Source organism: Rhizophagus irregularis, chromosome 8 (assembly GCF_026210795.1).
Source record: "Rhizophagus irregularis chromosome 8, complete sequence".
NCBI classification, from domain to species: domain Eukaryota; kingdom Fungi; phylum Glomeromycota; class Glomeromycetes; order Glomerales; family Glomeraceae; genus Rhizophagus; species Rhizophagus irregularis.
The window spans coordinates 4847220-4874198 of NC_089436.1; the positions used below are offsets into that span (position 1 = coordinate 4847220).

Genomic DNA, 26979 nt, shown 5'->3' on the forward strand with positions numbered 1-26979 from the left:
AGGTTGCTATCTATGTTTTTTCCTACGTTTGAATAAGATTGTCGCAAATATCGGAGGTCTTCAACCAATAACTAATTAAATTTATCATTTAGCCAAATAGGATCATACAGATTTTCATAGAGCGATATTTTTAAACAATAAATCTTATAAAGTGGATAAAAAAGCATAAAAATGAAATTTTATAGAAAGTTAAATATAAAGCTTATTTATGATGTTATAATTAATGCGTCAGCTGTATCAGTCACAGGGATTGGTGAAAATGGCCACATTTTTCAATTACGCAACATTTTTTTAACCGATGGATCGTATCAAGGACTATTTAATCGATTATTAGAGAAATAAAAAACATAATTTCGATCGCTTAGAATTCAAAAAAGATCTATCGTACAATGATAGATCAAGTGATAATAATTAAGATCGTAAAATTCATAACCCGTAAATTTATTATTAAGATGCAGCATTTTACATTTTGCTAAAGATTCAATCCGGCAGCAGGTAAAGCAGGTAAGAACTAAAACGCGAATTATTAAATTTGTTAATTTTGAAATTAATATTTGATCGCATTCATTCCGGTATTCTTAGAAATTTCATGTGGTATGCTGATCGCGTACAAAAAAAAACTCATCCGACAAAAAATTATTTTTAAAAAATGGCGCAGTAAAACAGTACAGCTTTAAAAAGGACTACACGACATATTTATAGTTGAAGTTTTCTCTCTAGCTCATAACTTTTTTTCCTTCCGCGTTTCTTCTTTTATTTACGAAAAGAGTTTTTTTTATATACTGCTCGCCTCTTCCCACATACAATATTATAGATTTATTTTTATATCTTCCCTTATACATATTTTATTATGTCTCTTCAAAACCTATTACTTTTTCTCCGTCAAAAAATTCTTTTCTCGTCTCTATGAAAAAATTCATGTGACCAAACCCAATCGAACAAACTTCTTTGAGTTAGTTGATCAACATCCCGACATCATCTAACCCTTATAGATATAAATCAACAAATACACTTTCTTGTTACAAAAAATTCTCCCACGCCGTATTCAACAAAATATTTTCTTGTATCAAATCACGTGCTAATAATTCATCCACATCCAAATCGTATAACTTTAAATTTTCGTATAAAAAATATAGATTCTACTTCGGTATTTACACCCCCTGTAACCATTTAATCATGGAAAACATCAACAACGAGTTTCAGACATTTCTGGGCGGTAGTTGTTCGACTCGTCACCTTTCATCATGTCCAACAATAGACGCGCTTGCATCACGCATCAACATGATTTCTTCAAAGTTTTATCAATCCTTATGCAACCTCTCGCTGATAACACGTTACCTAAACGTGATCGCCACAAAGTGTTACACGCTAATCGATGTTTTGATTTATGGAAGAAGAAAGAATCTAAAACGATCTTTTCACATCGCCTTGATATTAAATACCAAATGTATTATAAGGCAAATGGTTTCAAATACACCCTTAGTAATACTTGCAGTCGCATGTATTATTAACAATATTCACAACTGGAATTTATTGAAAGCAAACACGAAACGTCAACGTGCTCGTTTTGAACGCACGAAAAATCGTATTTTTAGATCTAACAAACCAAATCCTATCATCAACCCTCAAGATCGACTCTACGCTGCGAGACAGAAAACTTTCCTCTTTTCTTAAGACCAACAAATCCGCAAACCTATAATGCATATCTGAGATATAAAATATGATATATCCCGGACACTTCAGACTATACCTTTTTGTCCTTTACACACAAAATTCAACGGAACATGATCACGAACAGCTTTAAAGAACCAGTCTGATAGTTCACCTTTACCTATCAACGATATTACTATAAACGATCCTATCCTCAACAAACAACTGACCCACAGGTTAGTAACACAACGGAAGACAGCTCTGAACCCAGCGCTGCGCTCCATAGGCACCCTTACCTCCTAGCGTTTAGTCAAACCTGAAGATCTCCCTTACGTTCCCCAATCTCTTTATTCTCAAAATCTGGCAAAACTTATTATCCTCCTGGTAGTAACCAATGGAGAAGAGCCATTCAAATTAAAACGCAAAGATGCAGAATCTAAACGAAAACAAGCTGCTATGGTAGCAAAGAAGAAGAAGTAAATACCGAGAAGGCTCGTTATCACGGCACAACGTCACATCGATACGACCAAACACAACACGAAATTGGTATTCTTACCAATTTTCAGAACGTTTTTCACCAACGTGCGAAACCTCCGCGTTACGATAAAATTAAATCAAAAACTGTCTTAATGAACGATGCTATGACCAATATATTCAATGTGAGTGGTCTTGATACCTCTAAACAAATTTTTTGGCGACATACCTGTTGTTGCTTATATGACGACACTAAAGAAATTGAACGTAGACCTAATAAACGAGACGTTCTTACGTCATTCCCATTATCATGTTACGAACGAAAAATCCAAACCAAAAACTCAACTAATCATTGATACCCCCATTCTTGTATTCAAAATAATACCTCTACTAACACTCAACACAATTTAGAATAGTGTGAATCATCCTATACCTAACAGTATTTACGTATGGTGGCCCTCGGGTCAAAAGGAAAATACGGGCTCTGGTTCTTTTACACTTTAGTTGCTTCTTCTTTTTCTTATTATTCTTCTATCCCTTAATTTTTATCTTAACATTTAACCCTGTTCGATTACTGATGCTGCGACTATGTCACTGTCATCAGGTTCTTTCGAAGGGTGGGTCCTGTATGGGATGTGCATTTCTCGTCGATTGTATATACCTAATTAGCATGTAATTATTTCTTCTGTAATTTTGTATTGTATCAGAAGATTGCCTGCCTTTCTTGAAATAAAAATAAAAAATAAAGCTGATCGCGATAATATTACAAATAATTTTAATATGCTTAATTATTATTTTATTTTCTATTTTATTTTATAATTTTATATTTAATTTTAATTTACAGCATTACATAAAGTATTTGTAAATGTGCAATTCTACTTTTACTTATACTAAAATTAATTTTTCTAAAAAAATTTTTGACGTCTCTTTTTAATTTGATGGCGTACTTCTTCATTTTTCAAACCACGAACTTGATGTTGGAGAATAGAGACAATATATTTAACAATTTGTTTTGCCTGTTCCAACTCTTCACTATCAAACTCACATTGATGTGGACCAGATACTTCAATTGTTGGATCTTCTGGAGAGCCAGCCCATTGAATAAAATACCATTGTAATGCATTCGTTACAATTCCATACATAAGAACCGGAACTTTATCACTATCGCTATTATCTATTTCACCTATCTTCTTACACTTTCGTGTTAATGTCTAAAAAAAAAAATATATATAAATATTAAATACATAAAAATAGCAATAAAAAAAATGGAATAATAGTAAATAAAATAGTAAATAATGTATGATGATCTTCTAACCTCTACAGCACTGCGTATTTGCACAATGTTCTGAGCAGCTCCTTTCTCAAAATCTTCTTTCTTAACTACTGCGACTAATGTCAATTTACTTTCAACATAAGCAGCAAAGTCAGTGAGACCATAGCCACAGCTTCCATCAAGCCATTCTTTAGCTTTGATCTGAAGATTTTCTTCTATTGATTGGACACATTTTACAGCTGTGGTCATGAATGCAGAAATGAACTCTCGGCAGGTTGGTTCATTACGAACAACATATTTGAAAGTACTTTTTTTTTTTTAAGCTCATCAACAAATAATTTGAGTTCCACTTGAGTAATTTCAGGATCAGGTTTTTTAAGATCGTCTTTAATAGAAAAATCATATGAGAAACTATAGCACCAAATCACGTTTTTCAAATAAAAAAAAACCATACCCATTTTAAATGTAGGAATATCGCCTATGGATGATCCGTCTTGATGCAAAAACTCCTTGAGAACTTCACCTATTTCCCAATCATCATATGCTTTCTTACCTATAAAAGAAAGGAAATAAATGAGAATTCATACAACTGTTATATAATATAATTTAATAATTTATCAACCTTTAACCCGAATAGAAAGACTGATTTCGCGTTCGTCACTGTCTTCCGAAGGTTGAATATTTGCCACTATATTATTGAGCGCAAATTCATTCATGATCTGTTCCTCCTCGCTTTTCTTATTATCTTGACTGTACACAAAAAAATATTGGGAGTTTCTCAAGTTTTCCCATTTCGTTTCTACTCCATGACGTATAAGGTACCAAAGACCACTGTTGTGCGGAAACCTTTTTTTGTACCAGGACGTGAATAAATTGCAGCGAACAACAACTACAGACGGAAGAAAGACATGAGCACGAGACATATAGGTGTAACAAAATACTTTTGAAAATATTTACCTTGAGAGTCAGATAAGGGATAACGCACAACAAGAGGATCTTGGTCTGTTGTATTCAAAGTACTAACGAGGGTACCTGGACAAATAGGCGTGATACGATCACCATACCTAAAGAATTCGAGTCTCTCTGGCTGAACGTCACTAAGAACTTCTTTTTCACAAAGTCTAGGTTCGATATCAACCAAGTCAGGCTCTGGATCAGTAATTTTCCACTTAACACTTAATTTAACAGGGTTTTCGTTCTCAATAAGGACCCACAGCTTTACAACTCTTAGATTTTCACGAATCGACTTTAAAGATTCCATTTTCAGAAAGATAACCACAAATTTAGCAAGAATCGACAATTTATTCTTACACTCAAGAGGATAGCTGATAGCAATTTTATAAATAAAATTTCTCAGTTTCACAAATTCTGAATCACAAAAAATATCTTAAAAAGTTACACAAAAGAATTTATCAATCACTAAAATTGCGAAATGCATAGATTGGTAATAATAGTGTTTTTTGCTATAATTTTTACTACCAATGTAAGGATTATTATTTTATAATAATAAAACAATTTTTTAATAAAAATTTTTACTTAAGTGTAATTTCAAAGCGAAATTTAGGCACTTTAGCCAAAGTAAATTGCCTTTAAAAGTCAAGGTAAATTACTTGCAATTAAATTTTCATTAAAGTTTGCTAGATATTTATGAAGGAAGCTATTGGTATTTTTAAATTTAATACTTTTTAATATTTTTTTGTAATAAAAGATAAATATTAAGTTTACTATTTGTTTTTAATAATAAATTTTAATAATTTGTATTAAAAATTATAGATAAAAAGTTTTTATAATGATCGATTTTTCAATAATATTGCCTTAAAAAATTGATACTAATATATGAAACTAATGATTAATAATGATTATTTTTGGAAGCCACTGTATCGAATTGTTTTAAAAAATAAAAATGTCACATGATAAGATTAAATTTAATAAACAAATTTAGTCAACAGGAAACTTGTGTATTATCATGTCGATGCGGAAGCAGATAAGCCCACGGGTACCCGTTTATCCTGACGATTCATTATCGCTAATCACATTGTTATATTACCAAATATATCCTCATTTACATTATAATGAAACTCAATAAGAAATTCTTTTTTAAGAAACTGAAATATAAAATAATAACAACAATAACAATAATAACGAAATTTCTTTCTCCACAATAATTTTTTATTTCTCTTTCTTTTTTTTTTCAACATTGTCTTAAGTGAAAAAAGATGTTTGATGATAAATTTAAAGGTGATTTGATTAAAAAAATCAAAAAAATAATTACCAATAAACCTGATGATAATTGGCTTAATTGGTTAGAAGAAGCAATATCAAAAAAATATATTAAATATTATGAATATGAAAGTTTTAAAAATATTCAAATAATTGGTCAAGGACATTTTGGAAAAGTATTTCGTGTTAATTATAAAGATTCGGAACAATATTTTGCATTAAAATCATTTTCTAATTTGAACGCTTTAACTGTTAAGGAAATCGTTCATGAGGTAAATCTGAAATATAAAAATGATAATCTTTTTATTTTATTTTATTTTTTTCTTTTCTTTAAATTTATGATTTACATGATCTTTAATTTATATTAAAGCTTAAACTACAACGTGAAGTTGATTATCATAATAATATTATTCGTTTTCATGGAATTACAAGTATGTTTAGTTTTTTTTAAAAATGTAATATATATTATTTGTATTATTTAATGTAACACAAAAAACTTATGAATTAAAATAATAATCCAGAAAATCAAGGTGAATCAAAAAATTATTTATTAGTATTAGAATATGCAAGTGATGGAACGCTTCGTGATTATTTGAAAAAAAAATTTGATGATCTTTCCTGGGATCAAAAACATGATCTTGCTCTTCAAATAGCTTGTGCTGTTTCATGTTTACATAATGAAAATATCTTACATTGTGATTTGGTAAATATTTAATTTTATAATTTTATTAAGATTTTAAAAATATATATCATATATAATATATTAACTTTTTATTTTTAATTAGCATCCTGGTAATATATTAGTTCATCAAAATATCATTAAACTTGCTGATTTCGGATTATCAAAAAGAATTGAAGAGGCAACCAACCCTCAATCAAATCTACATGGCGTAGTTCCTTATGTTGATCCGAAAAGATTCGAAAATCCATCATATGAATTAAATGAAAAGAGTGATGTATATAGTGTTGGTGTTTTATTATGGGAATTATCAAGTGGTAAACCACCTTTTCATAATAAATCAGATGAAATAGCTTTGACTATTATACAAGGCAATAGAGAGGAACCAGTTTCAGATCCGGATATTCCTTCCGATTACGTTAAACTTTATAAAGGTAAATTGTGTTCTTAATTGTTTATTTAAATAAAAATATATATATATATATATTTTTACATGAAAATAATTAATGTATATAATCTTAGAATGTTGGGATGGTGAACCAGACAATCGTCCAAATATGGAACAAGTAACATCACGACTAAGAAATATGTTAAACAAAAATGATGATCAAACAGATGATGATTTATTATCATACATTCAAAGCGAACACATTTCGTTTAATAGTTTACCAATGTCTTCATATTTTAATAACGTACCATCAGGAGAACTGAACGAAGCTTTGGAGATTCAAGAGAATCAAACGATAGAAATAGATCATAATAATGAACAAAAATTGATTGATGATATAATAGATTTTATGTGGAGGAAAACAAATGAAGGAAGAGAATCGAGATTAAAAGATCATGTTTCTAAAATTATTAATCAAAGAATTTTAAATTGGTTATCATCAAATAATCAAAATAATTTAAATTGTAATTTTTTACTTGGTTATTTTCATTATAAAGGAATTAGAATGGGTGAAGACAGAACAAAAGCATTCGAATTATTTCATAATGCTGAAAATCAAGATCATGATTTAACATTATATTATCTTGGAATATGTTATCAATATGGATATGGAACTACTAAAGATGAAAATTCAGCTTTTAACTGTTTTTTCAAATTATCTGAAAAAGATATTGCTGCAGGTCATTCACGAATTGGACATTGTTATGCAAAAGGAATAGGCGTTAAAAATGATAAGAAATTGGCTATCGATTATTATGAAAAAGCTGCTAATAATGGAAATTTAGCCGCAAAATACAATCTTGGTAACTGTTATTTAGTTGGAAAATTAGTTAATAAAGATGTGAAAAAGGGGTTTGAATTAATTCAACAAACGGCTGAAATTGAATTTTCTTTAAATGGAATAACAATGTTGGGATTTTGTTACCATAATGGAATTGGAACACAAGAAGATAAAGAAGCAGCGTTTAAATTATACAAAAAAGCTGCAAACTTGGGTGATAAAGTAGCTCAATATAATCTTGCACAAATGTATGAAAAAGAAGACAATACTATGAAAGATATAAATAATGCAATTCGTTGGTATAAGGAATCTGGTTATAAAGACTCTGTGAAAAGAGCAAAAAAACTTTTAAAAATTAAAGTAGAAGACTTCTTTGACATTTGAATTAGTATAGATAAATTTTACAGTAAGAATAGACTATATGTAATACAATTTCTTTTAAAAAAAGTATTAGTACATAATAAAGTCAAAATTAATATTTTCGAACTTGTAGCTGATAACGAACATATGTATTTTTAATCATGTGGCCAATTTATAAAATCATTTGAAACGTTACACAGTTTATAACCTCAAATTCTGTGAACGAAACATTTCGTGTATTAAATGAATTTGGTGGTGGTAACAATTTCTTTTACTATGATGATTGATTCTGTTACAATGAATATTCAGGGAAAATGAATCTACCGTCTAGCACTGCATATCTGATAGTATCCACCCCCACTTTATAAGACCCCGAGTATTTTACTAGATACAAAAATTTTACCCTCAATTAGTAACCCCCCTAATTCTGGTAACTTAGGCTTAATTCTGGTAAAAATTATATTTTATACACTTATATAATACCCGGTATCTCACAAAAATTATCCCCGGACCCCGGGTATTACTCAATTTTTGAACCAGATTTTTTTGTATAACTATATGCAGTGCTACAGTTGCTACAGTTATTCCACGAAATGATTTTTTTTTTTAGTTAGCAACGCGTTTATTAAATTAGAATCGAATTCGATTACATAAATTTTTACAAACACCTAGAATAAATCATATTACCCTCTATAACTAACCGATCTAGTCTAGTGTAATTTCTAATCTAATAAACGCAAAAAAATTGATGATGCCGCGTATATAAATAAAACATTGTTCTTAGATACATCAGAAAGTCCTGAAATTATTAAATGGTATTAGTTTATACTTTATACATTTCATTAGATCACGAAGTAATTCAATAAATTCATGGAGTCATCCAGAAATAGTAAAATTCTTGACAGGTATTATTAATTATATTGGAAAATATATTTGTGAGGTTAATATCAACAAGTAATACATATGAAAAATTGTATTGTCCCCAAAAAAAATCTATCTACTAAAAAGTTTCATAAACGATAACAGATACGTTGTTTTTACATTTATAAATATGGTATTTGAAGATTTGACGATCCTTCCTTTCTTAAATAATACTCAATCAGGAATTTATTTCCTTTTTAGAAACTGGCCGGTATTATTATAATTCCGACTCTGAAGAAATAGTTTATCTGGACCTTTACTTCTATATGTATTTCTCAAGGTTTAAGTAATATTTTTGAAGAAATCAAAAAAAGGTGATGAAATTAATTGTAATAAACAATTAAATACTACGAATTTTCTGAACACGTGACATTTAAATTTGGAGCGACTTCACTATATCAAAGGGCAGACTAATAATACAAAAAGTAAATTATAAAATTATTTATTCATTCTATTATTTATATATTAATATAATATTTACATATAATTTAAACTAACTTGTAAGTTACAATACAAAAAAACCAGTTCCAATTATCAAAACCCAAGTAATCAATGAATTTGTAATTAAAGAGTAAACTTAAATCACTTCTTTATAATATCATCCATCTACAATATAATTTCTAGGATTGCTTTTTAAATATTTTTAATAAATATATATAAAAATTGAATTTTCTTATCATTGGTAACAGGCTAGCTCTTTTTGGTAAGACACTTCTTTCAATATCATTACCTTTCAGTAAATCTTTATATATTCAGGTAAAAATTAAATCATGCATGGACAATTTTGTTTTGATCTATCCTGTTTATAGAATATTGCGTCAAACTGTTCTTTAACTTCTTTTCTTGTGATGGTATGATTGGTGTCAACATTTACTACTATATATTCATTTTCTCTTTTTTTCTTTTGGTCTTAATATATTCCATCTTTCTTAGTAATAGTACTGTATATTTACTTAAATTATAATGAATTTATCTTTACTGCATACAAGTTACAACGTATACCTTTTAAATGTTTTTGGAAAATATTATAGTAATTTGTAGGCTAGTTTTTCTGTCAAATTTAAAGTAAATTCTGATATACTCTAAGACTATTACCACTACATTTATAATTAACTACTGACTTATCATTTAGTAATAAAGGAAAGATGCATAACCGATCCCTCCTTCAGAGTCAGTAGATCTTTATTAACAATAAAATTATGATACTTTAAGAACATGGAAAGATCAGTGATTTTTCTGAATTATTACCATATCAACATGGTTTCCCTTATACCATGGTTTCCCTTATGTATAAAGTCAGTTTCTCAACAATTTATCCTGTTAAAATAAATAGATAGTTCAGATAACCAACTGAATAGATTTGCTTTTTACATCAACTTTTATTTATGAATTCTTGTAAGGCTTAGGGCTTTGGAGAAATACTAAATTTCATGTCAAGATATTCTCCAAATATATCAAGTATATCAAGTTCTATGTCTACTGGTAAATATTATTTTGTTACTTAAAAAATATTTTTTTTAGCCATTATAAATGTTGGGAATGATATTGAGTTGTAAAATTTTTCCAATAAGTGGCTTAAAGTGTATGAATAATATCGTAAATGTTGTATATTCTTTACACTAAAAGCTTCTTTTTTTTTCTTTTAACATGTTGAGATGGAAAACAAGATAAATTGTTTCAGATATAAAATGTTATAAAAAACTAAAAGAAATGTTACAAAGAAAAATAATCCAGAGGAGAATTTGTTAACTGTTAATAAATTAAATCAATCACTAATTAAATTAATCGCCATACCTGGCAAACAAAAAGTATCTGATTTAGTATCACAAATGAATTAATCATGACAAATTAATAAATGAATTAATAAACCGAAATGTGATAATAATAGTAAAAATGATTGTAATCAAAATTAAACCGTGTATGATTCCACTAGATAGAAAGTGGATGGATTGGTATGGATTGATGTATAAACTATAAAGTATAATCCCTTTTCATAAACTTTATCGTCACGCGAACCCATAAATAGAAATATTACGTGCGTTTATATTTAAAAATGGCTAATACGAGTATTGTATCACTCGTATTGTTTTCCATGATTAATATTTTCATTAATCGCTGAAAAAATATTACAAAAAAAAAAGTAATGATTAGATTATCATCGAAGATAAAAAAATTATTGACCGACTTTTGTAGTTTGCTGTTAATTAAGTTCGGTACAAATGTTTGGCCTTTTTACGAATTGAAATAAAGTACACAGAAATCAAGCAGGAAAAAGAATTTTTCTTTTTATTACTAGTTTAGTATCTTGAATAAAAAAACCATTCTTATAAATTTACTGCGCCACATGCACATTATGTGCCATATGAAGGAAATAAACGATATCTAAATACGACAAAAAATAATATTTTCGATATCTTATTTATATAAAAAAATAGATAAGATAAAATTATATTTTTCATTTCTAACATTCTAACATGGGTACGTTGGCTTTTTTTTTAATAATTACGTATGTGTAAGCACGCGTAATTTTATTTTATATAGACAAGATTCTTATAACAAATATTTTATTTAGATATAATACGTATAATACCGACTGTAAATTAATGTAAAAACCCCACACATGGAACCGTAAAAAAAAAACACGTAAATGTCGTAAATATGAAAAACGAAAATCTAAGTACGTAATAATAATAATTGATTCATCCGATCTGTCGAGTAACACAAAGAATAGATCCTTTATCTTATATCTTATATCTTAACTTTTCCTGTTCCTTTTGAGAATTCTTATATTGCAAAATAACTAAATTACTATATTATATTATATTTATTCATTTGTTTTACCGTATAATATTTAAATAATTCTCTATATTAATTTTTTTATTGTTTTTTTTTTAAAGAGCGCTTAATATCATAATTTTGATGAGTGGATTTGATTCACCCGCATATTATTTACTAAATAATCAATGTTATCGAAATGATTATTATATAAAAGAAGAATTGGAAGTAACTCCATGTTGTATCATTTGAATTATTTGAGTTGCTTGAATTATTTGAATTTTTCGATTTACTCGAATTATTCGAATTTTTTGAATTTTTTGAATTTTTTGAACGTAATAAAGAATATTCATGATAAATTCGATCCTCTTTTAATTTTGTAGGAGCCAATTTACATATCGTTGAACAATTTTTTGATATTTCATCTTCACTACTATTATTTTCATTATCAGTAGCGATATATTGTTCAACATAATCATTGAATTGAATTTTTCGATTATTCGTATCATCATTATTTTCGGTAGATAATAAAATTGGTTCAAATGTTGAATCATTTTCTCGATTTTTCTTTTCTTGTCTTTTAATCATGGGGCAAAGTATTTCCAACATTGGTTTTTTCTTTAAACATGATTTTTTTGATGATGATATATAATTTGATTTATCTTCATTATATTGTAAATTAGATAAAGTTTCAATATTATTTGACCAAGCAGGTCCATATAACCAAGTTATATCATCATCCTTCAACCTATTAAGAATAAAAAGATAAATATATAAGTATCATTTATCAATATATTACACTTTACTCAAATATATTATATTTACCAATTTAATTCTTTAGGGTTAAGGGTTTTAAGATTATATTTTTGTTTTGCCCAAACTCTCCAAGAAGCATTTTCAAGTCGAATACCATTATCAAATATTTTCTTTTGTTTAGTCATTACTTTCCAAGAGATCCAAACATTTTCATTTTTCCAATCATGAGAAAGATAATCAACATGAATTTTAGAATGATATTGAATACCGGGAATAATATCAATTGAATCATCATCATTTGTCATTTTTTTATAACGCTTCATCGTTTTTTTAATGGGAATTTTGACGATCCTGATTTTCTTATTTTGTTTCGAAAAAATTTAATTTACGAATATTATTATTTTATTTATATTCTCTCCTCTCTTTGGACTTTTTTAAAAAAAATGAAATATAATATTTTTGAAATTTAAATTTCTCTCTCTCTCTCTCAATAAAATTTTCGAAATATATAAAAAGAGTGTCTTTTTTTCATTTTTTGTCCAAACAAAAGTGTTTTCCCAAAACTAATATGTGTGATATTATCGAAATTCGATCATTTTAAAAAGAAAAAAAAATATTGACTTTGAAAATTTTTGATTAGATTATCTGATACATGAAAAGGGGTGGTAAAATTATAAATCAATTTTTTTTACATAATAAATTAATTTTTTAATGAAAGTTAATTAAGTAGTATAGTAATTATACCGTAATAAAAATATTTGGGGTAAAAAAAAAAAAGATTATTAAAGATTATTATGTCACTTATCACACCGCTGATCATTACCTAAATTTTTCTATTGCACGAATTAATTGAGAAAGATAATAATGTAAAAAATGAACCTTATTTGGATTATGAATTAATTTTTTTTTTTCTAATAAAAATATTACCTACACATATATTACCAATATAATTTGTTTGCTTATTAGAAGAGAATTTTTTTTTCTCAAAAGTCATTATTGATTAGTTTGCTTTTATTCAAGTCGTATGATTTGATTTTATTTTGAGGCTGGAAAACGGTTGAGTTAAAAGGTATTGTTGAATCAATGAACATTTCGTAATATTTAAACATTTATGCAAGGTATAGTAATTGTTTATTTATATTAAAAAAAATACCAATCATCATTATTGCAGATTAAGCAGATTTAGGCAAAATTTTGGGAAAAAAAAAATAAAATCAAAAATAATATAAATTTAACCATAATAAGAAAAAAAAATGAAACGAGAAAAAAAGAAAAAAAAAAAAGTCATGAAAATAATTTTAAATGATTTTATTTAGAAACTCAGTTTTAAATGACCCGTAAATTGTAATTTGAATTAATTTGAAAAGTTAAAATTCGCGTCATATCACGTTTCACGCGATTCGCGCACAATAAAATTAAATAACTTAGTTGGGCGCAAAGTGATCTTCTGTTTATCTGTGTATCGTTATACCATTTTAAAATGCATTACAATATTTCTTTTTTGTGAATAAAGTGATTTTTATTAAACTATACTAAATTTGCTTTACAAATGATATTACGAAATCAAACTTTTCCCCAACAAAACTTAATCATAAAGGAAATTTCATACAATGAAAAGAATAACGTAATAAATACATCCAAAGACAATATTGTCTATTAATAATCCGAAGTGCAACTTATATTCTCTGATATCGATATACATAACATTCATCGGATATCCTAATTAAGTTGTAATTATCGATTCAATGGAGTTTAATTCAATAATTCAGAAGGTTTCATCGTAGTTCTGCACATAACGAGTCTCACAAATAATCATGTAATTCTTTCGATACTAAAGAGTTTGAGTCCCATCTGTCGACTTTGATACAACATTACAGCATATTCATGTTTTTTCATGTTTTATTGCTGTTCCTCTTGTCCAGCGAATTCCTATAATTTTAGGATATCGAAGGTAAAGCAATTATCCATTTTTTTTTATTCCAAATTAGTCTGTTCTTGCAATTCTTGTAAATGTGGCCAGTTCATAGCCTGAAGTATAAATTCGTTATATATTATTAAATGATTGTTAACTTCAATCGAAGTTTAACATCTTTTAATTTATTTTGCTTCTTACATTTAACATTAAGGCTATTTTAAAAGTCGATATTAGGATAAATGCAATAAAAAAAACCAGAAGTCAAACGAGTTTTTAATTATAGCAATCGCATGAACATTAGCCAATCAGGTAACGTCAATATCCATGTTACACCAGATTTACCTCTAATATTGTATTCGAATTCTCAAAATTGGGAAATATTTCTTTCTAACAATGAAATATATATATGCTTATATTTTAATGGTTATCTTTAGATTAAAATTTTTTTTTTTGAATATGTTTTTTTTAAAAAAAATAAATGATTATTATTATAATTTATACCACAGAAAGAAACCATGTAGCAATTGTAACATGATCAAAGTAAGTAAAATTTTTCAGCCATTCTCTCCATTGAGAGACACTTTTTAACCTATAAATTCATATTTTTTTCTTGTTTTTATAAATTTATTTTCTTTGGCAACAAAGCTATGGTGAACGTTAAGTCATAACGTGAACAAACGTGAACAAATAGTTCATATAATTCTCCTTGGTTAAGAAAAAATAATCAAATTAACTGTAGCAAGATAGAATGAAAATAATAAATAAATATATGAAATAATAATCAATATATTTAATATCTTAAATATCTTTAATATTTTTGTACCGATATTAGGGATGGAAATCGGTTCGTCGGTTCTTAATTCGGTTCCACATTGGCTCCAATTCGGCTCCAATAAATAAAGTTATGAGCTACATGTGTCAAATTTAGGGCACAAGCAGAGCACGTAATAATGATCAATTAGCAAAATTTTGATTGGCCTTCAAACGATAATTGGTATGTGAATCGTCAAAAGCTTGACTGATGACTCAACTTGAGTAGGTTCTTGAAATCGTTTCAAAGTCGGTTTCGGCTCAGAACGGGTTTTATGGTTAAAAGTAGCGGTTTTAAACCCAGGAGATCCAGAATCTTTTAAATTTAGGATCGGTTCTAGAATCGACTCGAATCAACTCATTTTGAACCGATTCCATCCCTAACCGATATACAGTGATGGGCATTGGAAGCTTCCAATGATTTTCATGATTTTTATTGGAATTAGATGTATTATTGGAATTGGAAGTTTTGGAAGTTCAAAAGTACTTCCAACTTCCAATGCCCATCACTACAATATATCATATAATCATACGAACATTCTTTAATAACAATAATAATGAGTCTATCTTTTCGTTGAAATATCTTTTGATAATAAAGACCATAAAAGAACAATTAAAAAATCCATAAACTACAACTTAGTAGTAGTACAAAGTAACAATAATATAATGTCTATGAATGTCATACAATGCATTAACTTATATACAATGTATCAGCTTATGTACAACAAATAACAATTTTTTTTTTAAAAAAAAAATTACAAATAAAAAAAAATCGAAATAAAATACTATATAGAGAGACGATACACTTAATTGCTGATAAATACAATAATTCTTCGCCTTTTATCATAACGAAAGCAAAGATAAAAATTTCTTTTGATGAAGACAAAAATCAATGAAACTTTATTTTATAGTAATTTATCCATTCCTGGGAATATACATTTGAAATGTTGCACATATTACACAACGGCTTATTTATAGTTCTCATCTTTAATATGGTTACTAATACGATGTTAATTTTAGCAATTGAAAAATAAGCACATGGAATGGATTATATTTGATGCTTGATAATAAAAAAATATAATAAATTTTCTTTCTTGAACGTACTTTTAATTATACGAATTTGACGCGAATTTTATTTTTCAAGAAAGATTATTGTCGCTGGTGCCAGTCCCTATTTGTCACGTGAACACGTGATATGCTTTATTAAACGTTTTGATTATTGTCAATCTGTATTTCCCAATTCCCACTCTCTTTCATTTATTTTTTCCTTTCTTTAAATATTGAATGTAAAATCCCATAAATAATTTCATTTATTTTTTCCCTTTCACGTAAACCTACCTTATGGGAGAAGAAGAATTCAAAAATATTCATCTTTCAGAATTTGCTCAATGTGTATAATTAGGTAGAATAACTTAGGGTTAGGGTAACGAGAGTGGGTTTAGGATTAAGGATTAGGATAGATGATTTCGGGTTAAAATAGTAACCATTTCTAACCTTTCTTTTATTTTATTTTATTTTTTTTTTGTAGACAATTGTAATGATGTTTGTGATGAAGCAATCTTGTCTAATAAGGATGAACATGTGCTATTACATTCAAAAAATTCAAAAAAGAAATTTCAATTATGGGAAGATTGCGAAGCTTTTATAAGTGGTTGGGCTAAATGACCGGTCATTAAAGATCGTGTAGGTCACGAGGGAAGAATTGTCCGTTGTTCGTACATATATTTGTTCTCACTAAAACACTACTATGATTCATGTTCAAAGTCGAACAATCCTGAAGGCTTTGTGATTATCAACAAGATTGTTGTCGAAATTGTTGTATCTGTTTGTTTTATATACATTTTATTTTTTATATTGAACTTACTTTATTACCTTAATTTCAGTTTGGAATAATTAGTTGGAATAATTAATTAGAATGTATGAATTTATGAACAGAAATAGGGTACAATAATGTTAAAATATAGCATTATTTTAGCAAATTAACTAAAATCACATGATTAATTCGCTAAACATTTGAGGCGATATATCTCCATGACGCCATGGGCCATGGCGAAACTCACTTTTCAAAATCATTTACTGTAAACCCATTTTCAAAATAAAACACCTGTGTATACTTTTTATTTATAAATGGTTGATATTTATTATATAAAATTATTCAAAGGTCAAAAAAAAAAAAATGCCTTGTTATTCTTGTTAATATAATTACACACAAATTCAACAATAATACGCGGTTTGTAGACTTTTTCGTGTCGATTTTTATAATATATTTATAATACATACTCTGATACACAGATTCTTTTTAGATAACATTTAACCTCCTTTATTATTAATAATAATATATTATGTAATATTCGTATCATCTGACATGCACAGTTTCTAATCCCAAAATGGTTAAAGTATACTCCCTCTTTTAAGACAATGTTTCAAAAAGGTATTTAAACGTTTATAATCCAACAATCCAACGCGAGAATCATGGGCATATAAAAAATTTATTTACAAGTATGGTATAGGTTTCTATAGTTGTATACAATATTATATAAAGTATATCAGATTTTGACTGTATATGGAGATTTTTTTTTTAGGATTAATAATTTGTTTAGAAAGAATAGACTAGTTTAATATGAAATTCCAATAAAATTGCATTATCGTCTGTCATGATAATTGTGATCATCAAGAAAAAGAAATTATTCTAATCGGATTCCTTTCCTTTTAAAGTAAATCACTTACGGAAAAAACCCATTTGAAACCACCGATTTTTAAAATTGGTGCTACCTTTTAGATCTTATAAATTTGGTAGGAGATAAAATACAAAATTTCTTAAAGGTTAATTTTTTTTTTTCTCCAAAAAAAATATGGTTATACTTAGATCAAAAATTCCAGATATTGATATTCCTACAGTTGGAATTTATCAATTTATTTTTCCAGATGAAAAAAATGTTTCTGATGATAAAGATGATAAAACTGTATTTATTGATGGTTTAACTGATAAAAAATTAACTTTAAATGAATTAAAATCAAATTCAAAAAAATTTGCCGCCGGTTTACAAGATAAAATTAATTTTAAACGTGGTGATGTTTTATCTATATTTTCTCCTAATCAGGTAAATAACAAATATTATATATGTTTGTCTGTTTGTTAAATATACTTAATTTGTATCCTTTTAATTTAGGTTGATTATGTGACCGTTATTTTTGGTACAATTGCCGCAGGTAAATGTTCACTAAATACTCATCTTTTGTTAAATATAGTTCAACCCCTTAAAAAATCTTTCTTTTCATCTTTCATTTATAAAGGTGGAGTAGTATCTCCTGCCAATCCAACGTATACTGTTGAAGAATATACTTTTCAACTAAAAGATTCTGGATCATCCGTAATTGTAACGCATCCATTATTTCTCCAAGTTGCGGTAAAAGCTGCCACCGCAGCAAAAATTCCTGAATCAAATATATTCCTTTTTGGTGATGAAAAAATAAATGAAATTTTACCTTATACTAGTTTATTTGGTGATCGTGAAGCTATTCCCTTGGAATATACCCCTGAAGAAGTTAAAAATACAACTGCTTATATATGTTACAGTTCTGGTACTTCTGGTAAACAAAAAGGTGTTGAAACCACTCATTATAATGTGGTCGCTAATGTACTACAGATTTCAAAAGTTGAAATAGAAACTAATTCTGATATGGTTTATGTTGGCGTATTGGTATATTTAATTCCTTTTTTTTTTTGTGTGAGCATTATTTGAACGAATATTAAAAAATTCTAAATGATTTTTTATTCCCTATTTTAGCCATTCTATCATATTTATGCATTGACTGTTAATATGCATTTTACTCTCTACTTCGTAAGTTCATTTATGTAATATATATTTTTTTTTTCATTATTATTTTAACTTGATGTTTCTTTCATTCTTGTTTAGAGAGCTTCATGTGTTGTTATTTCTAAATTCGATTTCGAACCATTTTGTCGTATAATTCAAGATTATAAAGTTACAATAACTCATATCGTTCCACCAATTATACTTGCATTAGTTAAAAATCCTAAAGCAAAAGAATATGATTTTTCAAGTTTACAATTAGTTATTAGTGGTGCTGCTCCATTAAGTAAAGAATTAAGTGAAAGTTTTTATAAAGAACATAAAATTAAAATTAAGCAAGGTTACGGTTTAACTGAAACTTCACCCGTAGCTCTTCTTGGTTATACTAATGATTCTACTCCTGGTTGTTGTGGGATACTTCTTCCAAATCTCGAATGTAAATTAATTAATGAAGATGGTCAAGGTAATAATAATAATAATAATAATAAATATATATTATACATTATAAAGTAAATATATAATAATATATTTAATAATTTTTTTTTTAGAAGTAGGATATAATACGCCAGGTGAACTTTGCCTTCGTGGACCCAATATTATGAAAGGATATTTAAATAATAAACAAGCAACTGATGAATCTATCGATAAAGATGGATTTTTTCACACAGGAGATATTGTTAAAGTTGATGAAAATGGTGATTATAATTAAATAAATAATTTCAATTTTATAAATAAATGACTAATTTCAAGCTTTAATAATTTTTATTTTTCATTAGGTTACTTTTATGTTGTTGATCGTGTTAAAGAATTAATTAAATATAAGGTAAATTAAATGAAAATGATTTTAAACCATTTTACTTTTTTTTTAATAATAAATTCTTCATTATAGGGATTTCAAGTCGCTCCAGCAGAATTAGAAGCAATTTTGATTACTCACCCTGCAATATCTGATGCTGCTGTAATTGGTGTATATTCCGAAGAAGATGCAACCGAATATCCTGTTGCTTATGTTGTAACTAAACAAAAAAGTCAACGTACTAATGAATTTTCTGGAGAAATTAGAAAATTTGTTGATAATCAAGTAGCCCCTCATAAAAAATTAAGAGGTGGCGTAATTTATATTGATCAAATACCAAAAAGTGCTGCCGGTAAAATTTTAAGAAAAAAATTAAGAGAAAATCATCAAAATTAACGAAACAAATTAGAACTTGTTTCATGAGAAAAATATTACCAAGTTTTTTAATCATTATACTCTATATATATATATTTTAATAAAAAAAACAAAAAAAAACCATTTAATTTATCTAATAAATAAGTTACAAATAAATAATTATAATTTATTCTAATATAATGATTCCAACTTTCGTACAAGTCTGATATTACTTGATAAATGTCTTTTTTTAGTTGTCAGAGTGTTGTGTAAGTCCATACTTTAAAAGAAAATGTCTTATGTCTCGATAATAATCTACAATATATAATACAAATAAAATTAATTTTCGAAAATTATGGTTCGAGATGACCGTTTTCTTCATTATATTTCTTATTGAAATCTAAATTATAATCTTCATATTCATCAGATCTTTTCAGTCGTTTACTGGGTTTTTGATAAAATTTGGCATCATACCAAGATAAATCAATAGCCGAATTATTTAAATCATCATTTTCTCCAATTCCCTCAATTAACTGCCAAGCATCAAGTTCATGCTTGAGTCTACCTAATGTTTCTTTGGGAATATTTAGAGGAAGAACACGCTTAATTCGATTGCTCCATATGACCGGTATGTTAAAGTGATATCGCTATTAATAAAAAAAAAGGTTCAATAAGTGAAAAATATACATTATTTAAATTATAGAAATTTAAACTAACTTACATTCTATCCATTTCAAAGTTGATTGGATTTATTGTGAAAGTAAAAAAAAAAATAAATAAACAAAATTATCGACAAATTCGACAAATGCAGTTAAGTAAAAAATAAAAATTTATTATTTACCTTCAACTCTGCAACAACAATCGCTCTAGGAATTTTTCCCATCTCTAAATACATTATAAAAGAATTATTAATATCTTTTTTTTTTGATTTTCAAGAAATTAAGTGACAGCGAAATATACACAACCATCTATCAAAAAGGACACTATATCGAGGATCAGGTCAAAGTTATCAGCACCACCCCCATTTTGATGAATTCGTTCACTACAAAGTAAATTAATTAACGTAACCACCCATTTCATTATGAGGTTGTATTCTGGTACTCGATTTGCAAATTCGATGGAATTAGTTGTAACAACCGCTGTAACTCGAGCAGCCAATACATTTGCTACCAAAACGAACAATTTTATACGTGTCATAATGCTATTATAATGAAAAAAAAAACCTTTATTAGATTATTATTTAATATTTCCTTCCTTTTTCGAATTAAATAAATTATACGCACCAAGGCACAAATGTATGATCTTTATTTTCGTCAATTATTTTCTGTATTTGATTTATTAATGCCTCGCTGAATTCTTTTTTATTGTCTCTTACTGAAAGCAATAAAGCTCGGAACACTTCCTCGATACCTATAATCAACTCTCCACATCTTTTTAATACTGTAAGTCCATGTTCCAGAAGCTAGTTTTTTCGAATAATCATCAATAAATAATTTGAAAAATATTTTAATTTGTTTTAGTAAACATAATAACAAAGTGAACAAACCTCTGCAGCTACATCTTCTCGAATACCTCGTATTATATGGCTTATTATAAGACAATCGTTATTTCCCTTCAATACCAGTTCTTCCCAGAAATATTCAATTACTCTACTCTTTATATTATTTAAATCTTCTTCCGATCCTCCCATAATTAAATCACCATCCAATTCCATGTTAGAATGAAGAGACCCGTTACTAGAAGAATCTAGTAGCATTATTTGGTCCATGCACATAAAAAATTCAATACGACTCTTTTGAATATTCCATAAGTTTACCGTGGAAAATATTCTTTCTAAATTTTTAAAACATAATGAGCTTGAATAACCGTTCATAACGTCTAAAATTAAAAAATAAATTTAATAAATGCGTATTTATTAATATTCTTACATTTATGTGGAATAACAAAAGTTTCTTACCATTATCATAAGAAAAGTTTCCAAGACCTGATCGTACTATTTCAATCATTAGCTTTTTAACTTCTTTACTATTGTTCTGTTTCTTAGTACCTTTTACAAATCGATCGTATACATTATCAATATTAGCTATACATAATTGTTTAAACCAATAAACCTGAGAAAAATCCATTCTAAGCTGTTGTAATTCAATCGCAAGATCATCGTTAGATCCTAATGAACTTTCAATAATGGCAAGTTTTTGGAATACGTTTGATATTATTGTGAAATCATTATTATGAATAAATGATTCACAAATAAATTGAAGCCTTTGAATTTCCTAAATAATTATTAAAAATTAATATAAAATAAAATTTACAACAGTAACATAATACTTTACTCACCATTGTAGTTAAAGGAATTCCCGAAGAAACATTCTTATGTATTAAAAATATTCTCAATAAAATAGCTAAATTACGACATTCAATTATTTCATTTGAGTCTAATTGTTTTTTGTTCAATAATTTATCTGAGAATCGGATCAAATTTTTTTCAACTAAATGTTCAAGTATAGTTTCTATCTTAACAAGATGGCGAACAACAAGGACTGTGAAGAATATTAAGAACCTATCTTGTCTCAGAAGACTATCATCATCATCTGCTCGAATATAATAATTTAACCATTTTTTGGAAAATACAGCATCAAACCCATCTGTTGTCCTATCTCCAACTTCTTTTAACAAATCTCCAATAACATCCAATAGTTTCCGGGCATCAGTCCATTCACTATAATTCTGTAAATGCCGATGAATAACATCAGTGCAGGATTCAAGTATGGCATGTAGATATACATCAACAGAATCCGACTGAAACCATCGTGAATCAATATTAGATGCGATAGACAATTCAAACCCGCGGGTTCGATTCAATAAATTCTTAACATCTTGTCCTAGCCGATCTCTATTACGACTAATTGTTACAGATAATGGCGACTAAAAAATTTACTTAAATATATTAATATTTAATACATATATGTATATATGTGTATATAATAGAGAAAAACTTATTTCACCTTTGTCGGAAATTGTGAATAATCATGATCCAGCTATCATAATAATAAAAAATTTTTATCATTATTAAAATATAATAGTCTTTCCTGGAATTATTATATAAATAAAATAGTATGATAAATACTTTTGATTTTTTTTCCGGATCTTGAATTACGCCTGACAGATATTTAACAATGCAAATTTCAGTTGCACGTTTTTCTCGTAATTGGTCGTTCTGAAAAAAAAAAAAATTTTTTTTAATACCATCACGACTCTATAATATAGCAATTCATTATGAATTACCTTCTTCATAAGTACATCGAAAACTCCATCGGATTTACCCATAGCATCCCAGATCATTTCATATCTTTTGATTGTATCGACAATCAATGGGAAAAGAGTTCGTTCCATAGAATTTTCAAGAACCCATATTATAAGCTATATAAAATTTTTTTTTTTTTTGTGTTAATAATAGCAATGTTAAGACTTGTTTTTAAATGGCTGTTAATTCCATTCGAAAAAAATTATGAAATTTAATATTAACCTCTAGCAAGGAACTATAATCTTTTGTTAATTCAATGAATTGAACTATTGTAGCAAGTTGACGTGCGTTTAATAAAGATGATCCCGGTTCCGCCAGACTCTTCCAGTTAGTATCATCGATACTAATTATTGTATTCAAAAATAGATTAAGATTAATTCAAATAAATTGATAAAAAAATTTCCATAATTTAATACTTACGGAGTATTTTGCACAAATCTTTTTACAGATGGAATTAAAAATTCTTGTACCACACGAAATTGACAAAATTTTGTCGCATTCTGAATAAATTCAAGGGATGAATCGTCAAAATTAATCAAACAATTAAAGTCGGATCCAGGATCATCTACAATTGGAGCATTCATATCCTTTGCTAAATAATAACACAGAATAAGCACGATGCATAATTAAAAGTAGAAAAAAAAATCACTATTATAATACAAACCTTTTGGAGAAAACACATTAGGTAACTTTTCGCTTACAATATTGGATAAAGTATCGGTTGTATTTTTGTCTGAGGTATCCTGTCATTTATAAAACATATTCTCTTGTTTATAACTCTGGGATGTTCATATATTTGTTCCTAAACATATAGCATAAATATTACCTTACTATTAATACCATACAAAATATGCCATCGTTGATTTATACTATGATTTAAATCATGTAAGTCGGTTTCATAAATTGCAAACCACTTCACATATCTTAAATGACGAAGAGATCTCTATATTATAGTTAATTAATTAGTTGATAGATTACGTTCTTAAAAAATTAAATATACACATTTATAAAGATTTAAATGTACCTACCTCCGTAGTCCGCTTCTCAGGTCTGACGTCACCTCTTGCAATCAAACGTTGTAAATATCTTTGATACGAAAAATGACCATTTTTTGTGAGCACTCCAAAAAGCCTGGCTATTGCTTCTGATTCTGCATTTAATAATAAATTAATTTGGAGCTTAAATATGTAGTATAAAATTTTATATACCTTCTCGCTCATTAAGTCCGTTTACTCCAAATGGGTATATGTCCAAAAATTCAACTAAAGAAGATTGAATAATAGTTTCTCGTTCCAACTTTTCTTTGACATCAGATACTCCATTTTTCCAAATATCCAGTATTGTACTTACAGAATATGCTCGAAAATCTCCTTCTCGAAAGGGTGTTATAGTCCAACGACATAGTGTGTGAATATGTCTCGAAACTTCCCTTTCCATCATTTGGAAATTACTATTTGTACGGAAGTATTCGGCTGTAATATTATGGTAATCGATACGATAAGTTATTTTGTCTAGAATCTAGTGATGTATAAAAGACATTTTAATAACCCGAATAAATTTAATATACAAATGATAAATAAAAGAAAACCGCGTACACTTATCATCCTAGAATCTAACGCATCTCGAGCATTACTCATTCCAAGCGGATTTATTTTTTTATCATCAAATATTTCATTTCTTGAACGAACCGCTTCAAAATACCGCTCTCTTTGATGTTTTAAATTCGGAGGATCGGTTTTAGAATCATCATCAACTAGGACAACGCGTAGTAAATCTTTATACGTATTCCAACATACCGGAAATACAAACATATCGGGTGTTGTAATAAATAGAGTCTGCATAACATAATAGAAATAATATTACTAACCACGAATTAAAAATAAACAAAAAAAACCATATACATAATATTTTTATAAGTATACATGTAACATATTTTTCAACAGCTTTACGACTAGTTCAAGTTTTATTATTATATGAGGATGTTGATGTATCTAAAAATTAAACATATTACAATCATATTAATAACCCGTTAAAAAAAGCGTTAAATTATGATAAGAAATGTGATATTCTCTTACGTCTTGTAATTTCTTAATTATAATTTCGATTAATAAACGCATCAAAGTTCGTGACCTTTGAAATTCAGAAAGAAACTGCTGAACCAACCAAAGCCACATTGGGGTTTGACAATGATCAGCTTCGTCCAACTGTTCCAACGTAAATCTTAACAGTCGTTGGTCAAGTAACTGTTCATCGAATTGCCACTTGGCAAGCAATATACTAAATAAGATAAAATTACTAATTAGTCTTCATAAACAAAGAATACCACCAAATCGAAATTTTTGATTGTATGCTCTTTACATACCTATATCGCCATTTATCAGGATCATGGCTTAAGCTTTGATCCCGTATGAAATGATAAAATATACTTGTCCATTCCTTCGTATAATCTGTATTTCCACGCTATACGGTAATGTAAAAAGAGTATATATTTAATTATATTCACCTATTTCCATATTTATTTTAAAAAAAGAAATAATAATATTTTTTACCTGTATTATTTTATTTATGCCGACAACTTTAGTAAACCATGTTGCACGAGCCAGTGGAACACGATATAACGTGACAGATTCGAGCAAATCTTTACCATCAACGCTAATTAATAAATATTTACAATAAGATTAAAAGTTCTTCATAAACTTTATCATAAATAGTGATATTTACCCTTTAGGAACGCTCCTTGCTAATATTTTCAACGGTACATTTCCAGCAAGGTCTCGCAACCATTTGTCTCGTTCTTCAACAGTGACCCATACAATGGTCGGACCCATAAATTGCGAAGATCTATGATATAAATAAGAAAAAGATAAAAATATCAGAAAATAATGCTAGGTTAATATGAATTAAAAGACAATATAACCCTAAATACCCTTGGAAAGTCGTTTCATTTTTGCGTTTCATTACATCTGTCATGAAATCACCAAGGTTCTTTAAAGTATCGGGTTTCTTTAATTCATCAAATATCACATCGTGAGCAGAAAAATGTTCGTTTTGAACGAATGGGGAATCAATAAATCCTTTTTTTACATTTTCTTCGGTCATCTGGTCTTCATCCTGACCGGATTTTGGAGGATAAAAATCGGGAAAGCCTAAAATTGTAATAATCAATTAAGTGATTGACAACTGATAAATAATCCTTTTTTTATTGAATGCTAATTAAATTCGAAGAAATTCATTGAATTACAAGGATCTACTTGTTAAGCTTATTAACTCATAAACTAGTAAAATCAGAGAGATTTAAATAAATCAATGTAAAAAAGTATCAAAATATATTAGACATACCTAACTCGATACTCTCTTTGTGAAGACGAACTAAATTTTTTGGTGGAGTAAGCTCATATTTTTGTAATTGTTGTTGAGCCATTTTAACAAGATGTTTAGACGATGAGGGAAATAATAAAATGAAAATCTGTTTCAAGAAGCAATAATTAAATATTGCTTTGTTAAATACTTGAAAAAAAAGTATTTAACGTTAATATAAATCAAGATCGAAAGCTTTCTTTCCTTTACTAGAAAAAAAATTATTGAATGCCCGCCTGAGGCCTGACACCTTAAAAAAGAGTTGTATCAGAGCTAAGTATGATGAAACAT

General features: G+C 27.7%; 5 protein-coding genes across 5 annotated transcripts; 2 read left to right on the forward strand and 3 right to left on the reverse strand.

Moving 5' to 3' along the window:
* Positions 1-2901: 2901 nt before the first annotated feature.
* OCT59_028930 (uncharacterized protein) lies at positions 2902-4658 on the reverse strand (the record flags this gene model as incomplete). The annotated part of the gene is made up of 6 exons (XM_066147665.1): positions 2902-3335; positions 3440-3598; positions 3706-3782; positions 3852-3950; positions 4020-4286; positions 4355-4658. The coding sequence occupies 6 exons, from the start codon at positions 4656-4658 to the stop codon at positions 3030-3032; spliced, it is 1212 nt and encodes a 403-aa protein (XP_065994352.1). The 3' UTR covers positions 2902-3029.
* Positions 4659-5613: 955 nt separating this feature from the next.
* On the forward strand, positions 5614-7972 carry OCT59_028931 (uncharacterized protein; the record flags this gene model as incomplete). Its single annotated transcript, XM_025332661.2, has 5 exons — positions 5614-5889; positions 5988-6048; positions 6139-6320; positions 6403-6730; positions 6819-7972. The coding sequence occupies 5 exons, from the start codon at positions 5614-5616 to the stop codon at positions 7907-7909; spliced, it is 1938 nt and encodes a 645-aa protein (XP_025169051.1). The 3' UTR covers positions 7910-7972.
* A 3786-nt stretch (positions 7973-11758) lies between these two features.
* Positions 11759-12660, reverse strand: OCT59_028932 (uncharacterized protein; the record flags this gene model as incomplete). Its single annotated transcript, XM_025311703.2, has 2 exons — positions 11759-12329; positions 12407-12660. 2 exons carry the CDS (start codon positions 12658-12660, stop codon positions 11759-11761), a joined length of 825 nt encoding a protein of 274 aa, XP_025169050.2.
* Positions 12661-17914: 5254 nt separating this feature from the next.
* OCT59_028933 (uncharacterized protein) lies at positions 17915-20147 on the forward strand (the record flags this gene model as incomplete). The annotated part of the gene is made up of 8 exons (XM_025321384.2): positions 17915-18163; positions 18233-18272; positions 18357-18763; positions 18851-18904; positions 18980-19340; positions 19426-19572; positions 19654-19700; positions 19767-20147. 8 exons carry the CDS (start codon positions 17915-17917, stop codon positions 20067-20069), a joined length of 1608 nt encoding a protein of 535 aa, XP_025169049.1. The 3' UTR covers positions 20070-20147.
* OCT59_028934 (uncharacterized protein) lies at positions 20068-26752 on the reverse strand (the record flags this gene model as incomplete). The annotated part of the gene is made up of 26 exons (XM_066147666.1): positions 20068-20674; positions 20749-20751; positions 20869-20912; positions 20993-21228; positions 21311-21489; positions 21574-21905; positions 21985-22300; positions 22365-22952; positions 23033-23065; positions 23155-23244; positions 23313-23447; positions 23554-23674; positions 23752-23923; positions 23996-24074; positions 24158-24274; positions 24360-24481; positions 24540-24849; positions 24927-25166; positions 25254-25322; positions 25407-25608; positions 25694-25791; positions 25881-25983; positions 26053-26172; positions 26258-26334; positions 26416-26477; positions 26671-26752. 26 exons carry the CDS (start codon positions 26750-26752, stop codon positions 20381-20383), a joined length of 4224 nt encoding a protein of 1407 aa, XP_065994353.1. The 3' UTR covers positions 20068-20380.
* Between the last annotated feature and the right edge of the window lie 227 nt (positions 26753-26979).